This window comes from Saccostrea cucullata, unplaced genomic scaffold, assembly GCF_032062105.1.
Source record: "Saccostrea cucullata isolate Sc308-1 unplaced genomic scaffold, CSIRO_AGI_Scuc_v1 ctg5419, whole genome shotgun sequence".
Classification (NCBI taxonomy): Eukaryota; Metazoa; Mollusca; class Bivalvia; order Ostreida; family Ostreidae; genus Saccostrea; species Saccostrea cuccullata.
The window spans coordinates 24840-43883 of NW_026930919.1; the positions used below are offsets into that span (position 1 = coordinate 24840).

General features: G+C 34.3%; 1 protein-coding gene and 1 long non-coding RNA gene across 2 annotated transcripts; one reads left to right on the top strand and one right to left on the bottom strand.

Annotated features, from left to right (window-relative positions):
* Positions 1-1500: 1500 nt before the first annotated feature.
* LOC134230567 (glycosylphosphatidylinositol anchor attachment 1 protein-like) lies at positions 1501-13138 on the bottom strand. The gene is made up of 13 exons (XM_062712394.1): positions 13073-13138; positions 10695-10875; positions 9187-9271; positions 8869-8974; positions 8408-8567; positions 8149-8250; positions 7839-8035; positions 5045-5244; positions 4144-4291; positions 3784-3972; positions 2797-2993; positions 2496-2672; positions 1501-2127 (listed from the first exon to the last, which is right to left on the bottom strand). The coding sequence occupies exons 2-13, from the start codon at positions 10864-10866 to the stop codon at positions 1860-1862; spliced, it is 2001 nt and encodes a 666-aa protein (XP_062568378.1). The 5' UTR covers positions 10867-10875; positions 13073-13138; the 3' UTR covers positions 1501-1859.
* A 2201-nt stretch (positions 13139-15339) lies between these two features.
* On the top strand, positions 15340-19044 carry LOC134230566 (uncharacterized). The gene is made up of 3 exons (XR_009984380.1): positions 15340-15537; positions 18850-18897; positions 19016-19044. It is a non-coding gene; the product is annotated as an uncharacterized LOC134230566 (long non-coding RNA).

Here is a 19044-nt window from a genome sequence, read left to right on the forward strand (position 1 = left end):
TTTTATGAATATACTATTTATTTCCGTGAAGTTCTTCAGTCAGCTTTGTAAGAGATTATTTATTGCACAAGGAACAAAACTTTGTTCTAAACAAGATACTAGCAGATATAAAAAAAAAATTCACTCAAACACCTCTGTTTCACAAACAACATGCCTACCATATATCACTCACAAAATATTTACTACAAATCTCCAGACATGTAAAAGAAAGTACAAAAGTCAAACTCAAAGAACTTGTACATGTATATCGAAAAAAAGAATCAAATATACCGTATAAGTGGAAATTTTAGCGAGACACAAATTTAGTGATTTGTCCTTAAAAACTGGTAATTTATTTTTAGCGAGATGTTATTTTAGTGATTTTAAAATGCACATTAAAGAAGCTATTACAAATAAAACGCAATTAATTTTTAGTGATATTCAATTTTAGCGATCTCAGCACCATTGCTAATAATGCCAAAATTAAATCCTCGCTAAAAATTCTACTTATAAGGTATCTGAAACTTGTAAAAATGTTCATAGTGGCTAACTATTTTTTAAAAATGCACATGTATAATAATGATCTGTTCATATTATTTTTTCTGAATATTTAAAAAAAACTATCTTTGAAGAAGATATGACCAGAAAGCAAAGTATAATGATTCAGTAACCTGGAACGAAAAATTGATATCACATCCTCAACAAAGAATAAGGTACTGTGAAATCATTAATTTTCGTGAGGGTTTAATTTCAGTGGTTTTTGAGGTATGAAGAGATCCATGAATTTATGTCCACCATGAAATGCAAAATATGATCACTCAACAATTTTTCATCCACAAAAAAAAAATTCTCATGAACCCCTAATTCTTTCTCAAACCACGAAAATTAGAACCCACAAAAATATGTGATTTTACAGTATTCAATCCAAAAATGTCAAGGTCAAGACCAAGGTCAACATTAGAATTATTTATAACATCTCTGGTTTACGTACTAGTGAACTTGCAAGATTATAGCGAGCGCAGCGAGCTCAATAGACTAACGTGTAAGAACAGAGGAAATTCGGATTGAAATCTGTACATACGTCAGCCAAATTTTTCTGTGCAACATTCCCAGAATTCCCGCACTACCCAATGTCCTTTGCGCAAATAAATAAATAAATAAAATAATAACGTAAAACATAAAAGGCTAGATCAGTTTGTAGAAATCTTTCAAAGAAACAAAAAATAACTCTACAATGTTTTTCAACCAAAATTGCACTAAGTCTATAGTTTCAAACAGACGCTCGGCTGTCTCCGTAAGTTCAGACGAGCTCCTTGACGTCGTGTGACGTCACAGTTAGTCGAGATATCTCGTGCGGCTTGATATTTGAGGTGGCTGATCAATTTTTAGCGTGTTTTTGATGGTACAACTGCGCTCGCCCCAATGGTCACACCGTAAAACATATTACTTTGAAAAAAAAAGACAATGACATCAGAATCATGAAGTTAATGATGTGGAAAGATGGTCAAACAAACATGATCAATCTTTTTATCAGATACATATATTGCTTGCAAACTGACTAACAATTACGTAATAACACAAAATCATGACAATATTCTTTGTCACAAAAAATTATAAACATATGTAAAAACAGCACTCTCTTCTTCCATTTTTACAATAAGAAAACTATTCAAAGCACTCTTACTAAGAAAATATTTTGCATCCGACTTTCAAAGAAGTCCATAAACATCTTTATACACATGTAACTGTCTTGGACAAAAACTACAACTACACATGACTTTACTTTCCTCATACACAATTAATTATCTTCATTATCAAGGTGGGAATGTACAAACACACAATTTCAAAAAAAAAATAGCAAATTGAGATCACCTTTTTTCTTAGTCTAGACTACAGTGTACTATACACCAGAACATCAGCCAGTTAGGTAACATAAGGAAAGAAAATAAACCAAACATCCAGCTGCCGAAGAAATATTTGTCGATGATTGTGAGAAATATGTTGGTCTTCATGAAACTCCAGGAATTGCCCAGTAAGTCTAGGAAGTCTTTGTGTTTTTCTCCATAACTTGTTATCACTGAGGCTATAAATAGTAACACAGCTGGGGACACTAAGAAAAGCAAAGCTTTCTGCAGCCAACGCAGTAGACTGTAAATACATTAAAAAATGAACAGACGTAAAAATCTTCATATTTTCGGAATATCCCCAAAAAAAAAAAAAAGAATTAATACTCGTTTGAAATGTACTTTGTCAAAGTATTTTTTCCTATGAAACTACACTAAAACATGGAACATGCATATTCAAATATTAAATTTTATCAAAATAGAATTTTCTTTAGTAATTTCCATAATTAATAAGACCTAGCCAAAAAGAGAAGCACGTTTTTCAGTATGACATGTACTCCTACAAGCATGAGTCTCATTTAAAGTCCTTATATATATAAATATATGGCGTTAAGTCAAAATTATCTCGCATGAACCTCTCGTCTAGCATGCTGGATTATATGAATATTTTACCTGATTTTTGTTGGCTGAGCCATAACTGTGATGGGAACAAGGACAACAGCTAGAAAGAAGGCCAGGGAAATGTTCATCAAAGAAATAGAGAACAGAACCAGTGATTGGAAGAGCAGAGTGACACACTTCAGTAACCTCCAATCAAAAATCAGCTTCTTACTGGCTCCTGGCTGCTTCCTGTAAAAAAAAAACAATGCTTAAAATGAAATTATTTCAAGAATATCGTATATTAACAAAGATACTTTCCAAGTTTAAGATTTTGAAATACACATCATGTGGCTAGAAATCTTGATGCACAAACCTGCTTATAAGTCTAGGGACCATCAGAGAAGCTGTGTACAGAGCCATAAGTCCAAAGCTGATGTTGTCCTCCATTTTGATTCTGAAGGGTGGGGCTGACATGGTGATAAGGTCGGGTCCAGTGTAAGAGAACACCCCCATCATCACACTGATCAATATTACAGGCATGATAGAGATCAATCCCTCAGATGAGGCCTCCTGAAATGATAAAAAATATTCTTTTAATTTCAGCTATTAAATCTACAGTTTATCAAAGATAAACAAAATCCAATTTTATATCCCTTTTGAATGAATAATTCTTCATTAAAATTGCCTTTAGAAAACCTAATGTCAAGGAAATCCAGTTTGGAGCATTCTGTATCCAGAGTTATCGTTCCCGCTTCGCTCCCACATTCACCTCTGTCAACGCTTGTTAATACAATGTACAAGATTCTTGGAAAAATTGTATTTGTAAATGATTAAAAGTTGCATCAATATTAAATCTTTGTTAATTAAATTTCTTATCGGAAAAAATTGTTTATTTTAATAATAACACCTTATAGGGATTTTTTAATTAAGATTTTAATTTTTACTCCACAAAATAGTTCCTTAAAAACTTTGAAAATAAGTCGTTTTGAGGGGTTATAGATTTAAAATAAATAATAAATTATCATCTTTATCGATAATTACAATAATTAATTATTATTTATATTTCGAATCTTCACCATTTAAAATTTGTACAAGAATCTTGTACAACGAGCGTTGACAGAGGTGTTGTGAGCGTAGCGGAAGATAACTCTGGATAGAGAATGCAATTTGGAATTGTACTCTACTTTTTTAAGGGAAGGTAACTTCTTCAAACACTGTTCGTCATCACATATGGAGACTAAAAATTGCCTTTTGGCTAATTTGGTTAAAAGTTGTTCTGGAGTTCTGGAGTAGAGGAATTGCCAAGGAAGCACAAAAGACAAGGGACATAACTCTCTGTTTTGATCATGTGACTTCCTACCTCCTCTACAGCCTCATCCATCACTGTCTTCCTCAGTTCCTCCACCTCCTTCTCCAGTGCCTTCGCCTCTCTCTCTGCCTGGTCACTCTCTTCTTCCTCTTCCTCCTTCTTCTCTTCCTCAGACTTCTTTTCTTCTTCTTCAGATTCCTTGTCCTTCTTTAGTGTCACCCAAATAGCAATGGCTTGAATGTGTTAAGAATCATAATTTTTTTTTCCAGTCAAAAAACTTAGTACTTCATATTCTTGTTTATTGCAAAAATATTTTAAGCGTAAATCTTAAAGCTAAATTAGGCAAAAGTTAAATTACATGAATGGAGAATATACCACAAAAATAAAACCCATGAGTAAGGATATTTTGATTAGACCTGCTGCACATATCAAACCAAATGGTGGCATGTACATTCCAATAGAGACATAGTTTCTGGTGCCAGGGAGAATGTAGAAGAAGAATGATTGGTGAAATCTTTCTAAAAGATTGTTTAAACTTCTAAATATTCCCTCCAGAATTCTGAAAGAAACATGAAATACATTTAATTATAATATCTAGTGGGTATATTATACAATTATGGACTTCAGTGTAGGTCGAAATGTGGTTATAAGGACTCATGGCAATTGATATTGACCGAAGACACAGAAAGTGATAGTGATCGAGCCTGCGAGGTCGCTATCATTTTCTGTGTCTGAGGTCAATATCAATATTGCCATGAGTCCATATAACCACATATCGACTGTTTGCTGAAGTCCATAATAGTTATATTATATAATCATTCAGACTGAATGCACTGACACAGTCCTAACTGAACATACTCAGCTGTCACAATGGTTAAAACACGCTTCTTATATTATGGCCTTACGTTCTATGTAACTTTGGTGCAACCGAACGTTGTGTCATGTGATATTATTTTCCGCGGATGTACTTTCGCGTCAACATCACAAAAGGAGGAATATCACGAGACGTTCTTTCAGCCAATGAAAATTACGAAAATAATCTTCTTATATAATATAATGTATTAAAGTGTACATTCATGCAAATATTCAGAAATTTAGGCAAGATTTTGAATATACTGTTATTGTAGACATTTCTCAAAAGTAGGTTTCCACAAACAGAATTTAATATCTGTCAATAAAGAATGTTTTACAGAACTCTGTTAATCCATGTTATAAATCTCATTTATAATGTACTAGTATTCAAAAGCATCTATTAACAGTCATTATAAAACTCAGAATGCTATTTTTTTCTTCAGAAAATTTCACTACAAACCTTCCTGTTCTCTCCAGGGGATAAGCAAAGTTACTGTTCTTCCTCCTGATTCCTTGCAAGGTCACAGCCTCTATGTGGTATTTATGGAAGAGTCCATGATTGCCTGACGGGGTGCCAGCTGCCTGGGACCACATCATCTCTAGCATGGTCTTCACACTCTGCATGTAACCTTCCAGAGTCTGTGGATCCATTGGGTCATTCTATTAATAAAGAAACATAGGTAATCAGAGATTACAGAGCTCACCTCAACGTGTGTTGTCTTTAAGTAAGGCAAATTAAGTCACACAATTAACCAACAAAAAGTGTACATCCAAAAATGCAAAATTTATGCAAATTTGATACTTTGGAATAGACCTATATAAAAACTAAAAACTAATTCTTCATCATGAAAATGTCATTAAAATCCAGCATCTGAAGCAAGATTGAGAGTTTTCATCCCTTGATGCATCATTTGTGCAACTGGTTTATATAAGCCTTATAGTTTCTTGGTGATAGACTTGCACCCATAACTTTTACGAGGTCTATTATCTGGAAAATGTATGTCGAATTCAGCATCTGAAGCAAGTCCATTAGTGTGCATCCTAAGATGTATCATCCATGCAAGTTTGGTCAACATAGGGCTTAAAGTTACTTGCAAATGAAACCTGTATAAAAAAATTAACCTTTCCACTAATCCAGAAAATGTAGGTCAGATTCAGCATCCGAAGCCAGCCTAGTAGAATGCACCCTTAGATGTACCATCCATGCAATTTAGTCGTTATAGGGCTCAAAGTTACTTGGAAATGAATCCTGCACCATAAACTTTAACCTGTTTACTCGTCAGAAAATGTAGGTCAGATTCAGCATCCGAAGCAAGTCTGGTAGTATGCATCCTAAGATGTACCATCCATGCAATTTAGTCGTTATAGGGTTCATAGTACTGTACCTTGGAAATGAAACCTGCACCCAAAATTTTAACCTGTTCACTCAACCGGAAAATGTAGGTCAGATTCAGCATCCGAAGCAGGTCTTGTAATATGCATCCTAAGATGTACCATCCATGCAAGTTTGGTCATTATATGTCTCATAGTAACTTGGAAATGAAACCTGCACCAAAAACTTTAACCTGTTCACTCAACCGGAAAATGTAGGTCAGATTCAGCATCCGAAGCAAGTCTAGTAGATTACATCATAAGATGTACCATCCATGCAAGTTTGGTCATTATAGGGCTCAACGTATCTTCGAAATGAAACCTTCACCAAAAACTTTAACCTGTTCACTCAACCGGAAAATGTAGGTCAGATTCAGCATCCGAAGCAAGGCTGGTAGTATGCATCCTAAGATGTATCATCCATGTAAGTTTGGTCAACATAGGGCTTATAGTTACTCGGAAATGAGACCTACACCAAAAACTGCACCAAAAATGTTAACCTGCACCAAAAACATTAACCTGGTCATTCCTTTGCTGAAATTGCAGCATCTGAAACTTTGACTGGTACAATGAAACACACTAGCAACATCTTCCATGCATGTCTAATCAATATAGGACATAGAAGTACTTAAAAAGAAAACTGCTCCAAAAAACTTAACCTTAACCCGGGACGCCGACGCCGACGCCGACACCAACGCCGACGCCGACGCCGACGCCGAGGGTATCACATAAGCTCCCCCCAACTTCGTTGAGGTGAGCTAAAAATTGATTCATGTTTTATTACTTTTATGATGCACAATAACAGATCCTTTTTAATAATTTTCGGGTATGGTTCTAAAACTGACTGAATATATAGTCGCACCTGCTGTTACGGCCACCCTGAATCAGCGGCCACTCCTCATGAGCGGCCAGTTTCAATCCCGCCCGTTCATTTTTTCACTATATTTTAACTGATTTAAGCGGCCACCTGTCTAACGCGGCCAGTGGCCAGTGTTTTTAGGTCCCGTGCGGTCAACATGCCTGTTTTCAGCGGCCATTTTGTCTGTTTTGTCACATGATTTCCGTCTGGCACGTGACCTCGTATCCTCGAGAAGCCAAACATGAACAGCTGATAATGAGTAATTACCGATAATTGCGAGTGTAATTTGAATTATGACAGGATTTAATGATTTAATTAATATGATTAAATTATTTATTGTTTACAATTTTTTTTGTTCTTTATTTACGAAAGTAAGTTGATGAACAACTGTTGAATATGCCCATGATATAAACTCAATACTTAATAAAATTTTACAATTTCGTCTGAGGTTATCAAGTCAAGTGGTCAGTCTCGAGCTATAACCCTATATAATACATATCTAGAAAAACTAAAAGGCTTTGCACAGCATCAGGGAAATGCTACTTGTATTTTGTTAGAACATTTCATGATTTTGTGTGATGTAAATTCTATTCCTATTTAGCTGTTAAAATTACCAACACAAAACAACAACAACAAGAAAAAAACAATTATAATAGATTTCTTTCCTAAATTCATGTAAAATGAAATGCAAAAAAGGATCTCATGTGACTTAAAACTTCCTAATTTTTTAAATATGTTGAAATTGTGGATTTGGATACGTTTGAAAATAAATATACAACTGTGGTCGCAATTTTTTATTCCTTGGTTTGAAACCTGGATTAAGAGGCCACCTGTCTTATGTGGCCAATTTGTCGTTCTCCCACAAGTGGCCTCTTAAAACAGGTTTGACTGTAATCAAATGATGTCATTGATGTCAAATATTTTCCCTGTACTTTAAATCCCCCTTTGAACTCTTCATTTTCTAAAAGCTTTTCTTGGAAATACTACATTGTATATGTATTGATAATGTCCTACATGAACTTACATTTCTGTGAAATGTAACATCTACTCCTTCCTGGTTGCAGATTCTTACAACAAGATTAAACAGATCAAGATTTGGTAGCTGACCATTCATGCCCTCAATCTTGACATCAAAATAGCGGATATTCCCATCTGGAATTTCCAGGTTAATGGCAGCTTGGATAGCTCCACTCCTCCCCATCACATCACTTGGTACTATATCTGTAAAGACACAGGAATAAGGCTAGTCATACTACATCAGCATATGGGAAATCATAGGACATCAGAATGAGACTATGTTTTTAATGTGTTTTAAAGATTTTTTTCATACATACAATCAGCCTTAATGTCATGATAGCCATCCAGCCAAGCCTGCAATCCTATCTGCTCATGGTCAGATACCAGGAAAATGATGTCCTTGGACCAGTATGTTTGTCCTAAAATAAATATATAATATTTGCTATGTACACATTTTTTATATGCAATGTTTAACCTTCATTTGAAATTGCATTTGCCATTTTTTTGTTTATAAAAAAAAAATCCTCTATCCAACATTTCAATCACCAGATTTTACCTGGATAATAAGACACTTACTTCTGAAGTACTGAGCCATGGCCATCATCAGTACAATCCCTCCCGTGGTGGAGGAGAGGTCGGAATCTTTGGGACGCATTGGGGTAGACATGACAATGGCTTCTGTGCTGGCCGCTCGCTTAGCTCGCAAGATTCCATAGACATTCTGACCCGGAATGTTCTAAAGTCAGAGGGTATAAAAATAAATTTCAATGCGATATTCAGATACTATTAACTTCCTTTCTGTATTGTAAGTTCATCTAAAATGTTTCGAATGTTTCTGACCAGCTTCTCTCCATACTTCTTTATGGGAAAAGTAAACCAGAGACACTTGAATAGCAAAGATATATTTTCATTAATGCATGTATTTGAGTCTTGACAAATTTAAAAAAATAATTCTTTTAAAATTTGTTCATTCATGAAATGTTCTACAGACTGCAGGGCTTAGTAATCGAATGTTAAAAATAGAGACTAATGTTTACCTGTCCTTTTGCAATGTCCAGTGGATATTTTATAGAGTAATTCTGTATATAAGTGTCTAATCCTATTTCTCTGAAGTGATTGTAAATCCATTCTCTGGGAACTTTCCTATAATGAAACAATTGTTATTTTCTTTTGAATTTCTAAATATTAAAGAGCTTTTTATCTTAATAATTGCACAAAGGAATCTAATAAAATGCTAATTGAAACTCATTATCTATACACTATATTTTTTGAATTCCTATTAATCTTAAAGGTGAAATAAATCAAATCATACAAGATAGTGTGATGAGTCTTACCATCTCCTAAATAAGACTTACCTCTTGTCCTTGTTAAACTCTTCTTTAAGCTCAGATGCTAGAGCATTCAAGTTCATCTCTGCATAGAATTCAGTTGTAACCAATCCTAAATCATAGAATCAAGTTTTACTGGTATTCTGAATTAAACATATCCTCAAGAATTCCTATCCTGATTTTCATCATATTTGTTACTGTTGATAATAGTTAGAAAAAATATAAGATAAGGATATACCTTGTACTATAGATTTTATAAAATTAATATTTATTTTGAGTAAATCTGATAAAACAAACTATTGGATTGGATAAATTTATAAGATATATGTAACAAGAGGCCCAGGGCCACATCGCTCACCTGAGCAATTGGCTAGGAAAAGGCACATATCAGATCAGAACTGAAAGTTTACTGGGGGGAGGGGGCTTGAATTTTAACCTCCCAGGGGGTCATGATTGAACAAACTAGAATCTACACTACCTGAGGAAGATTCTCTATAAATATCACTAAGCATGGCTTTGAAGTACTTGAAAAGAAGATTTTAAAAGGTTTCCCGATATATTCCTATGTAAAACTTTTATCGGTCATTTGGCCCCGCCCTACCCCCGGGGGGTCATGATTTGAACAAATTTGAATCCACACAACCTGGGGATGAATCCACATGAGTTTCATCTTTCTTGTCTCGATGGTTCTTGAGAAGAAAAATTTTTCCTATATATTCCTATGTAATACTTTGATCTGCCATTTTGGCCCCATCCTACCCCCAGGGGTCATGATTTGAACAAACTTGAATCTACACTACCTGAGGATGATTCCACATGAGTTTCATCTTTCCTGGCCCAGTGGTTCTTGAGAAGAAGATTTTTAAAGATTTGTCCTATATATTCCTATGTAAAAATTTGATCGGCCATTTTGGCCCCACCCTACCCCCAAGGGTCATGATTTAAACAAATTTGAATCTACACTTTCTGGGGATGATTCCACACGAGTTTCATCTTTCCTGGCCCAGTAGTTCTTGAGAAGAAGATTTTTAAAAATTTGTCCTATATATTCCTATGTAAAAATTTGATCGGCCATTTTGGCCCCACCCTACCCCCTACATGGTTTGAATAAACTTGAATCTATACTACCTGAGGATGATTCCACATGAGTTTCATCTTTCCTGGCCCAGTGGTTCTTGAGAAGAAGATTTTTTTAAAAATGCCATTATTTTTTCTCTAATTCATGATTATCTCCCCTTGGAAAAGGGCATGGCCCTTCATTTGAACAAACTTGAATCCCCGTTACCCCAGAATACTTTGTAGCAAGTTTGGTTGAAATTGGCCCAGTGGTTCTTGAGAAGAAGATGAAAATGTGAAAAGTTTACGACAACAACGACGACGACAACAACAACGACAGACGACGGACAAATTTTGATCAGAAAAGCTCACTTGAGCCTTCGGCTCAGGTGAGCTAATAAAGTCTATACATATAAAGGAAATAACATTTTAACTGTAGCATTACCAGGTTTATATTCTACAGTGTATCAATAAATTACCAGGTAACAAAGCATTTTCAGAGAAGTATGTTGCTCCATTGAATGGCTGGTAAGCCAATGCCAGAAACCCAGCAACTCCAGCCACATAGCACAGCACACACAGTATGTTGTTGTACTTGGAGATAACGTCCACAATCTTCTTCTGACGTTTAGGGTCAGTCAGCAAACCCATGATGTTCTTCTGTGAAAAAAAAATTAGTATATGTTTATATAATTTTAAGTGAGTGATCATTATTATACACATATGGAATGAGTACAAGGGAAAAAGCAAATTTATGGTTCCCTGAGGGAGAAAACCATTTCCCAGGTGACAAAACCGTTGAGATTTGACCCTACTGAGGGAAATAGTTTCCTGTCAAGGGGAACCATATATATTTGCCATTTCCCGAGTGCCCATTCCATAGCTGTTTTATTATATCGAAACAATCATAGGCGATATATTTAACATTGATTTTCTGACATTTTTTAAAAACACTGTAGAAGCATTTAAATCACAAAAGCATGTGGTTCAAAAGATGGTAAGGTAACTAAATTAACTAATGCAATGATCCTTTACCAAGAACAATAAAATTATTTTTAAAAATTAATTTCACTGACATTTTGAAGAATTATTGTCGTCTTCATTTTGCTAGAATTCAAGTATGATTTGGCATGTAGAAATGTTTTGACATCATAGTTACCATAGTTGCCAACTCACCCGATTTTGTCGGGTTACACCCAATTTTTCAACCCGTAACCCGATTATTTTTTATGATCCGGCGGGTCATGCTTTTCACCCGATTTTTGTCGAACAACCCGAAAATCTCCCAATTTCCGGATTTGGTTTGTAAATTAGGTTGCACTTAATTAAGTTCCAGTTACAACCCAAGCTTAGATCTACGTAAACAATGCCGATGGATTACAGTAATTATCAGTGCAGGTGTAAACAATTAACCGGGTGTGGTTTTGACAAATTGATGTCTGAAATCAATTTAAAATGGATTCCGATAGAACTAGATCGTTATCAGGGCCAGCAGGAACAAATTGAACCACTTAATTCAGGTCAATACTAAAATATGAAACCTAGGCCATCCTTAAAAAAATGTTTGTTTGGAATTGCCGCCTGAAGGGTTTCAGACACAGGAGGAAGGGAGGGAAATTATTTTTTTTTAATTGAAGATAAATTTAACATTTTTTATAAAAATCTCAGAAAACAGTAAATACGTAAACATTTTCTTACTTTTAAAAAAAGTATCTACCATCAACAATAAAACCTAATTTTACATAGGTCTGACATGTGATAAATGTAATGGGCAAAAATATTGATTAAATAAAAAAAAATCTTCCTACTTTTGGTCAATAAAATTTTTTCAGGAGGGGGCATTTCAATGAGGCGGGAGGCAATTCCAAACAAACTATAATTTTATTTTGGCCCTACTAATGTTCTTTTTTAACATGTAAATTTAATCAAATTACATATGAATTTTTTGTCATTGTAAGTTAAAGCCTTTTTTGATAAAAGAATTCTCAATACACAAATACTTATACACATATATATATATATAATTTAATCATGGTAAATATGTCGTGAATGTCGTTACGCGTTATGACCAGATTTTTTACTTTCCAAATCTGGTCATGACCAGATTTTTACACGCTGAAGGTTGGCAAGTATGATAGTTACATTGCTAATAACATTACACCATAGACTTGATATTCCTTGAACGTTCCGCCCACTTTGAGTTAGAATAACTAATAAATATTCATGAGGGAGTAGTCCCTGGGAGTAGTTCTGATTTTTCAGGGAGTAGTCCTCAGATGGGGGTGTAACGGGAGAGGAGAAAATGCAGCGGACCAGACCGGGCTTCCAACCCCGGTCACCTGAAACTCCGATCAGGTGCTCTACAAACTAAGCTATTTGGCCAGCGGAGATCGAACCCGACTGACCGCCACAGGGGAAATAATCTCTTCTCAGGAAATTTACATGTAGACAGTTTTTTTGTATGAATTTTATAAAGGGTATTAACAGTAGAGATATAATAATATACATCTATTTACTGGCTATGAGGACAATAGCAAGGCTATTGTCACCATGTCTGGTGACACCATGTCTGAGAAGAATGATTTAATTGATTCAAAAGATCTGAGATGGCGAGTGGACAACAGAAATGAAAATCGTTCAATTCAAAGGAAGAGTCCAAGATTGCCTCTTCCCTGGTGTCATTTTAGGAGTTAACATTTTTTTCTTCTTTAACAAATACATTTTACACGACAAGCCCCACATTCCGGGTATAAGCACTTTCCAAATTGAAAAATTTATATATCGTTGTGCAAAGATTCTTACAATATCTCAATTAAAAAGTTTTGTTTTACTACCCAAATCCAAAGAAGCAGCTTACTTTTGAAGCTTTTGATGAATAAGAGACTGAAACTGTTTTCCAGATCGATAGTGCACTGTAATATAATCAATGTCAAACAGGCGCTTGAGTTTTGGAAGATGGCTGGTCTAAATAACGAAATATAGGGATGGACATGTTTTGCCAAAATTCCACTATTAAAACAATTTATTTTATATAGAGAAGGTTTTCAAAATATTCACTTAAGAATATTCCATTAAAATAAATACTTGATATACTATACATGAACACCTTTAACGTCATTCAACTAGTGTGATTTAAAATGGTGTGAGGGTGTGAGAGAGGGTGAGTGTGTGTGTGTGTGTTCAAAACCAAAGAAATGGTGGAGTGAAGATAATGAACAGTGATCGATAAATAATTAAGTCTGGAAAAAAATCTGTACACAATACAAATTTGTGAATATGGCATAAACATGGACCCCTGAAAATTCCAGAGATTGTATCAGGTAATACAATATCTCAAATTTAAAAAAAAAAACAAGTGTTAAAATCCTTGAAACCTCAACTTATATGTCAGGAGCCTGTCTTGGTTAAAAAACTTATCGTTCTCGGAGCATATGGTCTTAAGTATCGAATATGTTGAGACACGTTATGCAGATGATAGCGGGATATATTTTTATACATATGAAATAAAATCATTTGCACACAGAGTGCAAACTGAGTGTAATGATCATTGTTGGCTTGATTAAGTAAATGCTTTTGTAAAGATGATAATGATCATAATGATATTGTCATGGTCATAATAATACACGTAAAATTATTAAATGAATCCATAATAAAGATAAAATAAAAAATCCTCTAGGGCTGGGCAATAATATCGATATTTCAATATATTGCAATACAATGACAAAAAATATCGTATCGCAATACGATTTTGTAATATCTACAGCTTACTCCACTTATATTGAACTCGCTTATTTTGAAATTCCGCTTACTTTGAAATAGAAATAAATCCCCAGTTTTTGCCTCTCATATTCTTTGCATTAAAATAACGGTTATATTGAAATCGGATATATTGAAATTTCGCTTATATTGAAGCCACTGATCGGTCCCCACAGGTGATAATGAGTTGTTTTCATAACGGTTATACTGAAGTACTCCCTGGCGGCTGTCGTTGCGGTTGGTGAAAGTAATTATGCCTGATTGACCAGTTGATATACACAGTTGTGATTAATTATGTTTTTACCTTATGTGTTTTTATACTGCATGTTCTACGAAATAAAATTCTTCACTGTTAAATTCTTTGCGTCCACGTAGTTCGTTATATAATACGGACATATCGAGAGTCAGACTAAATAGCTAAACGTGATATAGTAACCCTCACAGATCTAGGAAAAACACATAACTTTGAAATGAAATAGTACTGTCAATGGCTATTGATATGCCTAAATTCGAAATAACTAAGGGATTAACCCGAGTACACTTACGACGAAATACAAGCAGCGGTCAGCAGTACTACAAACGTTTAAGTCCGGTGAATTTTCTCCAAAGCGTAAATAAATGCGATCGGGGAATAATAATAAGGTTGAAGATTGTCTTTTCAATGAAACAGAAATTAAAAAAAATATTTAAACTTTCAAGGACTCATATTCTATGTAATATGTTTACTGTTATAGATAAACGATAACAAAAATAATTTGTTCGGGTTTGTTCTCCATTATTTTAGATCGGGATTGAACTTGTAAAAATGGCGGCTTCACGATTTCGCTTATATTGAATTACGGATATATTGAAATAATTTGCATGGTCCCCTGAATTTCAATATATCCGGAGTAGGCTGTATATATTGGCAATATGCTTAGCTTAAGAAATTTTGTCATTAAATATAAAAATGGACTTATGAAAGTTTGTTATTAAGCCAAAGAGTGAGTCAGAAGTTGCTTTGTGGGAACATTTCAGAGCATAACTTAAATGAAATCAACAAGATTTTTTTTTCGTGTTGGTTATACTTATCATAGTTATGTACATGTTGCATGTAAATTAAAGTAAATATAGTAAGAAAATGCCATTTATATTGCATTGAAAATATTGCAATACATATCGCAATACATTTTAAAATATCGCAATATATCGCAATACGAAATTTCGGCCAATACCCAGCCCAAAAATCCTCCTCCTTTGATTGTGATTCAGTCTGAATTTAGGCAAACCTTTATTTCAAACGTAGAAGGGATTAAGAGTTTTTCACCAATTACACAAATATACGACAAATTCTTTATTAATTTAATTTTTCTCAAAAATTCATTCTATTTATTTTATCAAATACAAAATGGATAAAACTGATGGCATAATTTGAAATACAGTAAATATGAGTTGTATAACATAATTGTGTAACCATCACTGGAAAGTGCCCTTCGGGTAACAGGTGCCACAGAAATGGCAACAGTGGCGAACCGGGTGGCACGTCAAGCCTTTCTAAAGGCTAAAACTGTGCAAAATTCAACTCAGGTAATATATTTATGAGAGGCAGATATCGTATTGATTGTAAACATGCATATTTTAATCGATTATTTACCTCAGATGTTGCTATTTATTGTAGTGGCAGTGTAGATTTTCAAGGACAAACTCCTCTTATTTTTCTTTACGGTTAAATTACATAACATTTATTTGTTACGGTTTTGTAAGATGTATTTAAAGAAATAATTATGTCTGAAAACCAAATTATTCAAGATTTTTAGAAATCTTTCCCATCCCCTAATGGCAAGTAAATGTGTATGGGAGAAAATCCTCTAGAGGAAATTCGAAATAAATCTCTTATTCTTCTAGATAGCCATGAGTAAATGACACGAATTTTTTGTTTTTAGTGTTTTGTATTTCATTGAAATTGCATTGAGGGGACAGTTTATATTTCTGCTTTAAAGTACTTATGTGGTGTCGTGAAAACACTGAAATGATGTCTCCTCGTACATTGCAGAACAGTAGCATAACAGTTTTTTCTATTCTTTGATCATGATGCTACAGATCCTCATTTCTGTATTGTAAATATGGAGCAATTTAAGGGACAATATTTTCTGCGCACTGATGGGGATGAATTTCTCCACTTTCCAGCATTGGACAATCAACTACTTCTGATTCCCTACACAGGTACAGTCCAAAGACTATTTCTACCTATTCGTAGGTATTAATAGCTACGTGGGTATTTAAACCTACCCAAAGTAGCTATTTTTTGTATTATGTACATTTTGTGGCCCAAAGACTGAAACGGCGCAACATGGAGAATACCATATATTTTTTATATAGTCTCAGTAATGATGAATACCACCAAACTTTGGCCAAAATTGATTACTTCCTGAATCGGCAATTTTACATTAGTTTCTTTGCAAAATTTATAATATACGAAGTAATACGAAGTAATCATTTCTCAGTGTGTTCCCTAAGAACCGGCTGCAGGTCAAATTGACCTCTTCAATTGACAAAAATGCCGCTTTGAAATAAAAATTTATTGTTAAGTCCACCGAGATTTTGTTTATAAACCTCAGCCCCTAGCCTGTTACAACTTATCTCTAACCCTTTACTTTGAAATAAAGGGAAAACACTGATTTCTTGGTCAAATTTTTGTCATATCTATCATCAGTGTGACTGTATCAAGAAATTCAGTGCTCAACATGTTGCGCTGTTCCTGCGTTTGGCCACAAAAGTCAGAAAAAGCAGAAAGTAGGTAAATATAGCTACTTTGTGTAGGTTTAAATACCTACTTAGCTATTAATACCTACGTAGATAGAAATAGTCATTGGACTGGACCTGCTACATATTCTTTAACCAACTTGTATATTTTGTCCATTCCTTACCCTTTATCGTAGTCTCTACAGACCAATAATTGTTTTGAAAATTCTGTGATCAGAAAAAAAAACAAGAGTTCATTGTTCTCTAGTGATAACTGTAAAGGGTTATACGATAGGTAGTGGATAAAACAAACAGGGCTGGCAAAAGAATTTATCCTGCAACTACACCTTGCATATTTTTAAATAAAGGTAACCTAATAAACCAAAGCCTTATTTGGTCTATGCCTTAATAAAGTCTCTTGCGTGTATTCTGACGTTTTAAAAGCATTGTGACGTTATAATACAGGGGCAGGGCTGTCACTAAAAAAAACTCTTAAAACATGAATTGATTGCTCTAAACAGCTGATAAAGTTATGTTAAAAACAACAGATTAAGTTCACTTATGTTTTAAACTAACACAATTTTATTCTTCTTTATACAGTAAAATTTGTCTAATCCGGACTCTGAGAACTCCGGATTATTTACCATTCCATCTATGAATTTAAGTCCCATGCACTTCTTTAACAAATTCATTAGAAAAAATTCTGTGTAGTCCGGATACTGTCTATTCTGTATTCCGAACAGCCATACTGGTCCCGACTGCTCATAATTAACGGTAATTATTTCCTCTAATCCGGCCACACCTGAGTTACTTCAAAGCAATTAACACCTTTCGTGGTGGATGTGATAATCCGTGTTTGCATTAGCATGATTAGTGCCATGAGACGAACTCAGTGAAATGCAACGGTGACACAGCCCACTTGAAAAATATTATATGATTAAATGACAATTTAAAAACATTAACTTATCTTTAACTCCTTTTACCACATTATAACATAAACACAAAAATAAATGTACGCGATTTACAGATCAAAATATAAATCGGGATCGAAAATCGAACGCATTTCAAAATGGCGCCATAACACTGTGGGAGAAGACGTATTTTTTTTTTTTTACATAAAAATCAAAAGTTCAATCCAATAATTAGCACATCATAAATAATTGTGCATTACTGTTTATACACTGAATGAGCGCCTTGAAAAGCGAAAGCCGGACCACTTGATATATAGTAGGCCTATATATATATATTAGGAGTGCCTGTAGATTTTGATTTAGGTAACATTTCACCCGACTTTCAAACTTCGTGAACAACCTAGAAAATACAGTGAGTCATGCGAGACTATTTTATAATCTCCAGACTCCAAAATATTGATTGATTTCATCATTCAATTATATTTTATATTATGTATATGATGTCTTGTAAATACACAGCAAAATTTTCAAAATCAATATTTTCCTGCATTTTTCCTGCACTCCGGATTCTGTCTAAACCGGCCAAATTTTATGGAACCAGCGATAGCCGGTTTGGACAAATTATACTGTACTTACAATGTACAGTTTGTGATATTGGGAATTTCTAGATAAGTAAAATGGGAATTATGGGTGTTTTTACCAATTGAAAAGTGTCTGTTTATCTGACCCAAATTAGAGAGATTGACGGCCCTGTAATATATTGCAGTTCAGCCACTTAAATTGGATTGAAAATAGCTTATTTTTGAAGTAGCAGGAAAATATGTTAAACAAAAAAAAACAAAACAAAAAAAAATCATAGATACTGCTGAACAAACCTTGTCCAAGGCAATCTCATTCAAAATTATAGCTCCTTTGTCCCGAAGAAAATACTGTATACAGGGTTATTTTTGCCCCGTTTAATTTTCACCCTTTCACACTTGCAAACAATTTTGCCCCGTTTTAAATTCGCCCAATCATAGTTTTATTAAAGAAATTATATTGTATTATTTCATTTCGCCCCGTTTTAAATTTGCCCAAATGAGGGAAGGGCGAAAATAAAACGGGGGCGAAAATTTCCCTGTATACAGTAATTAAAATCATGTAACATGAAGTTATGATTATGAATGTATTATGTATTAACAGTTCATTTACAGTTATTTTTCTGTTCATCATGTTCATTGAATTGCTTTTCACTCTGTAATTTCAGGCTAATTTTGGCAGTTTTAATAATCCTACACCAAAAGGAGCTAAGATTGTAAGTTGAAAATAAAAATATATCAGACTTTCAAATGAGTCATTGTGCCAGAGACTTCCTTTCTTTAGAAACCATTGTTGTTGACAAGAGAAATAAATTCTTACATTGTGTTTGATAGGTTGGTTTAATAGCTGGTGCCACAGCAGC

Excerpts from the sequence above, each read along its gene's own strand:
- LOC134230567 (XM_062712394.1), bottom strand. The coding sequence starts at position 10,866 with ATGGGTTTGCTGACTGACCCTAAACGTCAGAAGAAGATTGTGGACGTT. Across the intron at positions 2,994-3,783 it reads TGGATGAGGCTGTAGAGGAG|GAGGCCTCATCTGAGGGATT; the intron begins GTAGGAAGTCAC and ends TTATCATTTCAG. Across the intron at positions 2,673-2,796 it reads GTCCCTAGACTTATAAGCAG|GAAGCAGCCAGGAGCCAGTA; the intron begins GTTTGTGCATCA and ends TTTTTTTTACAG.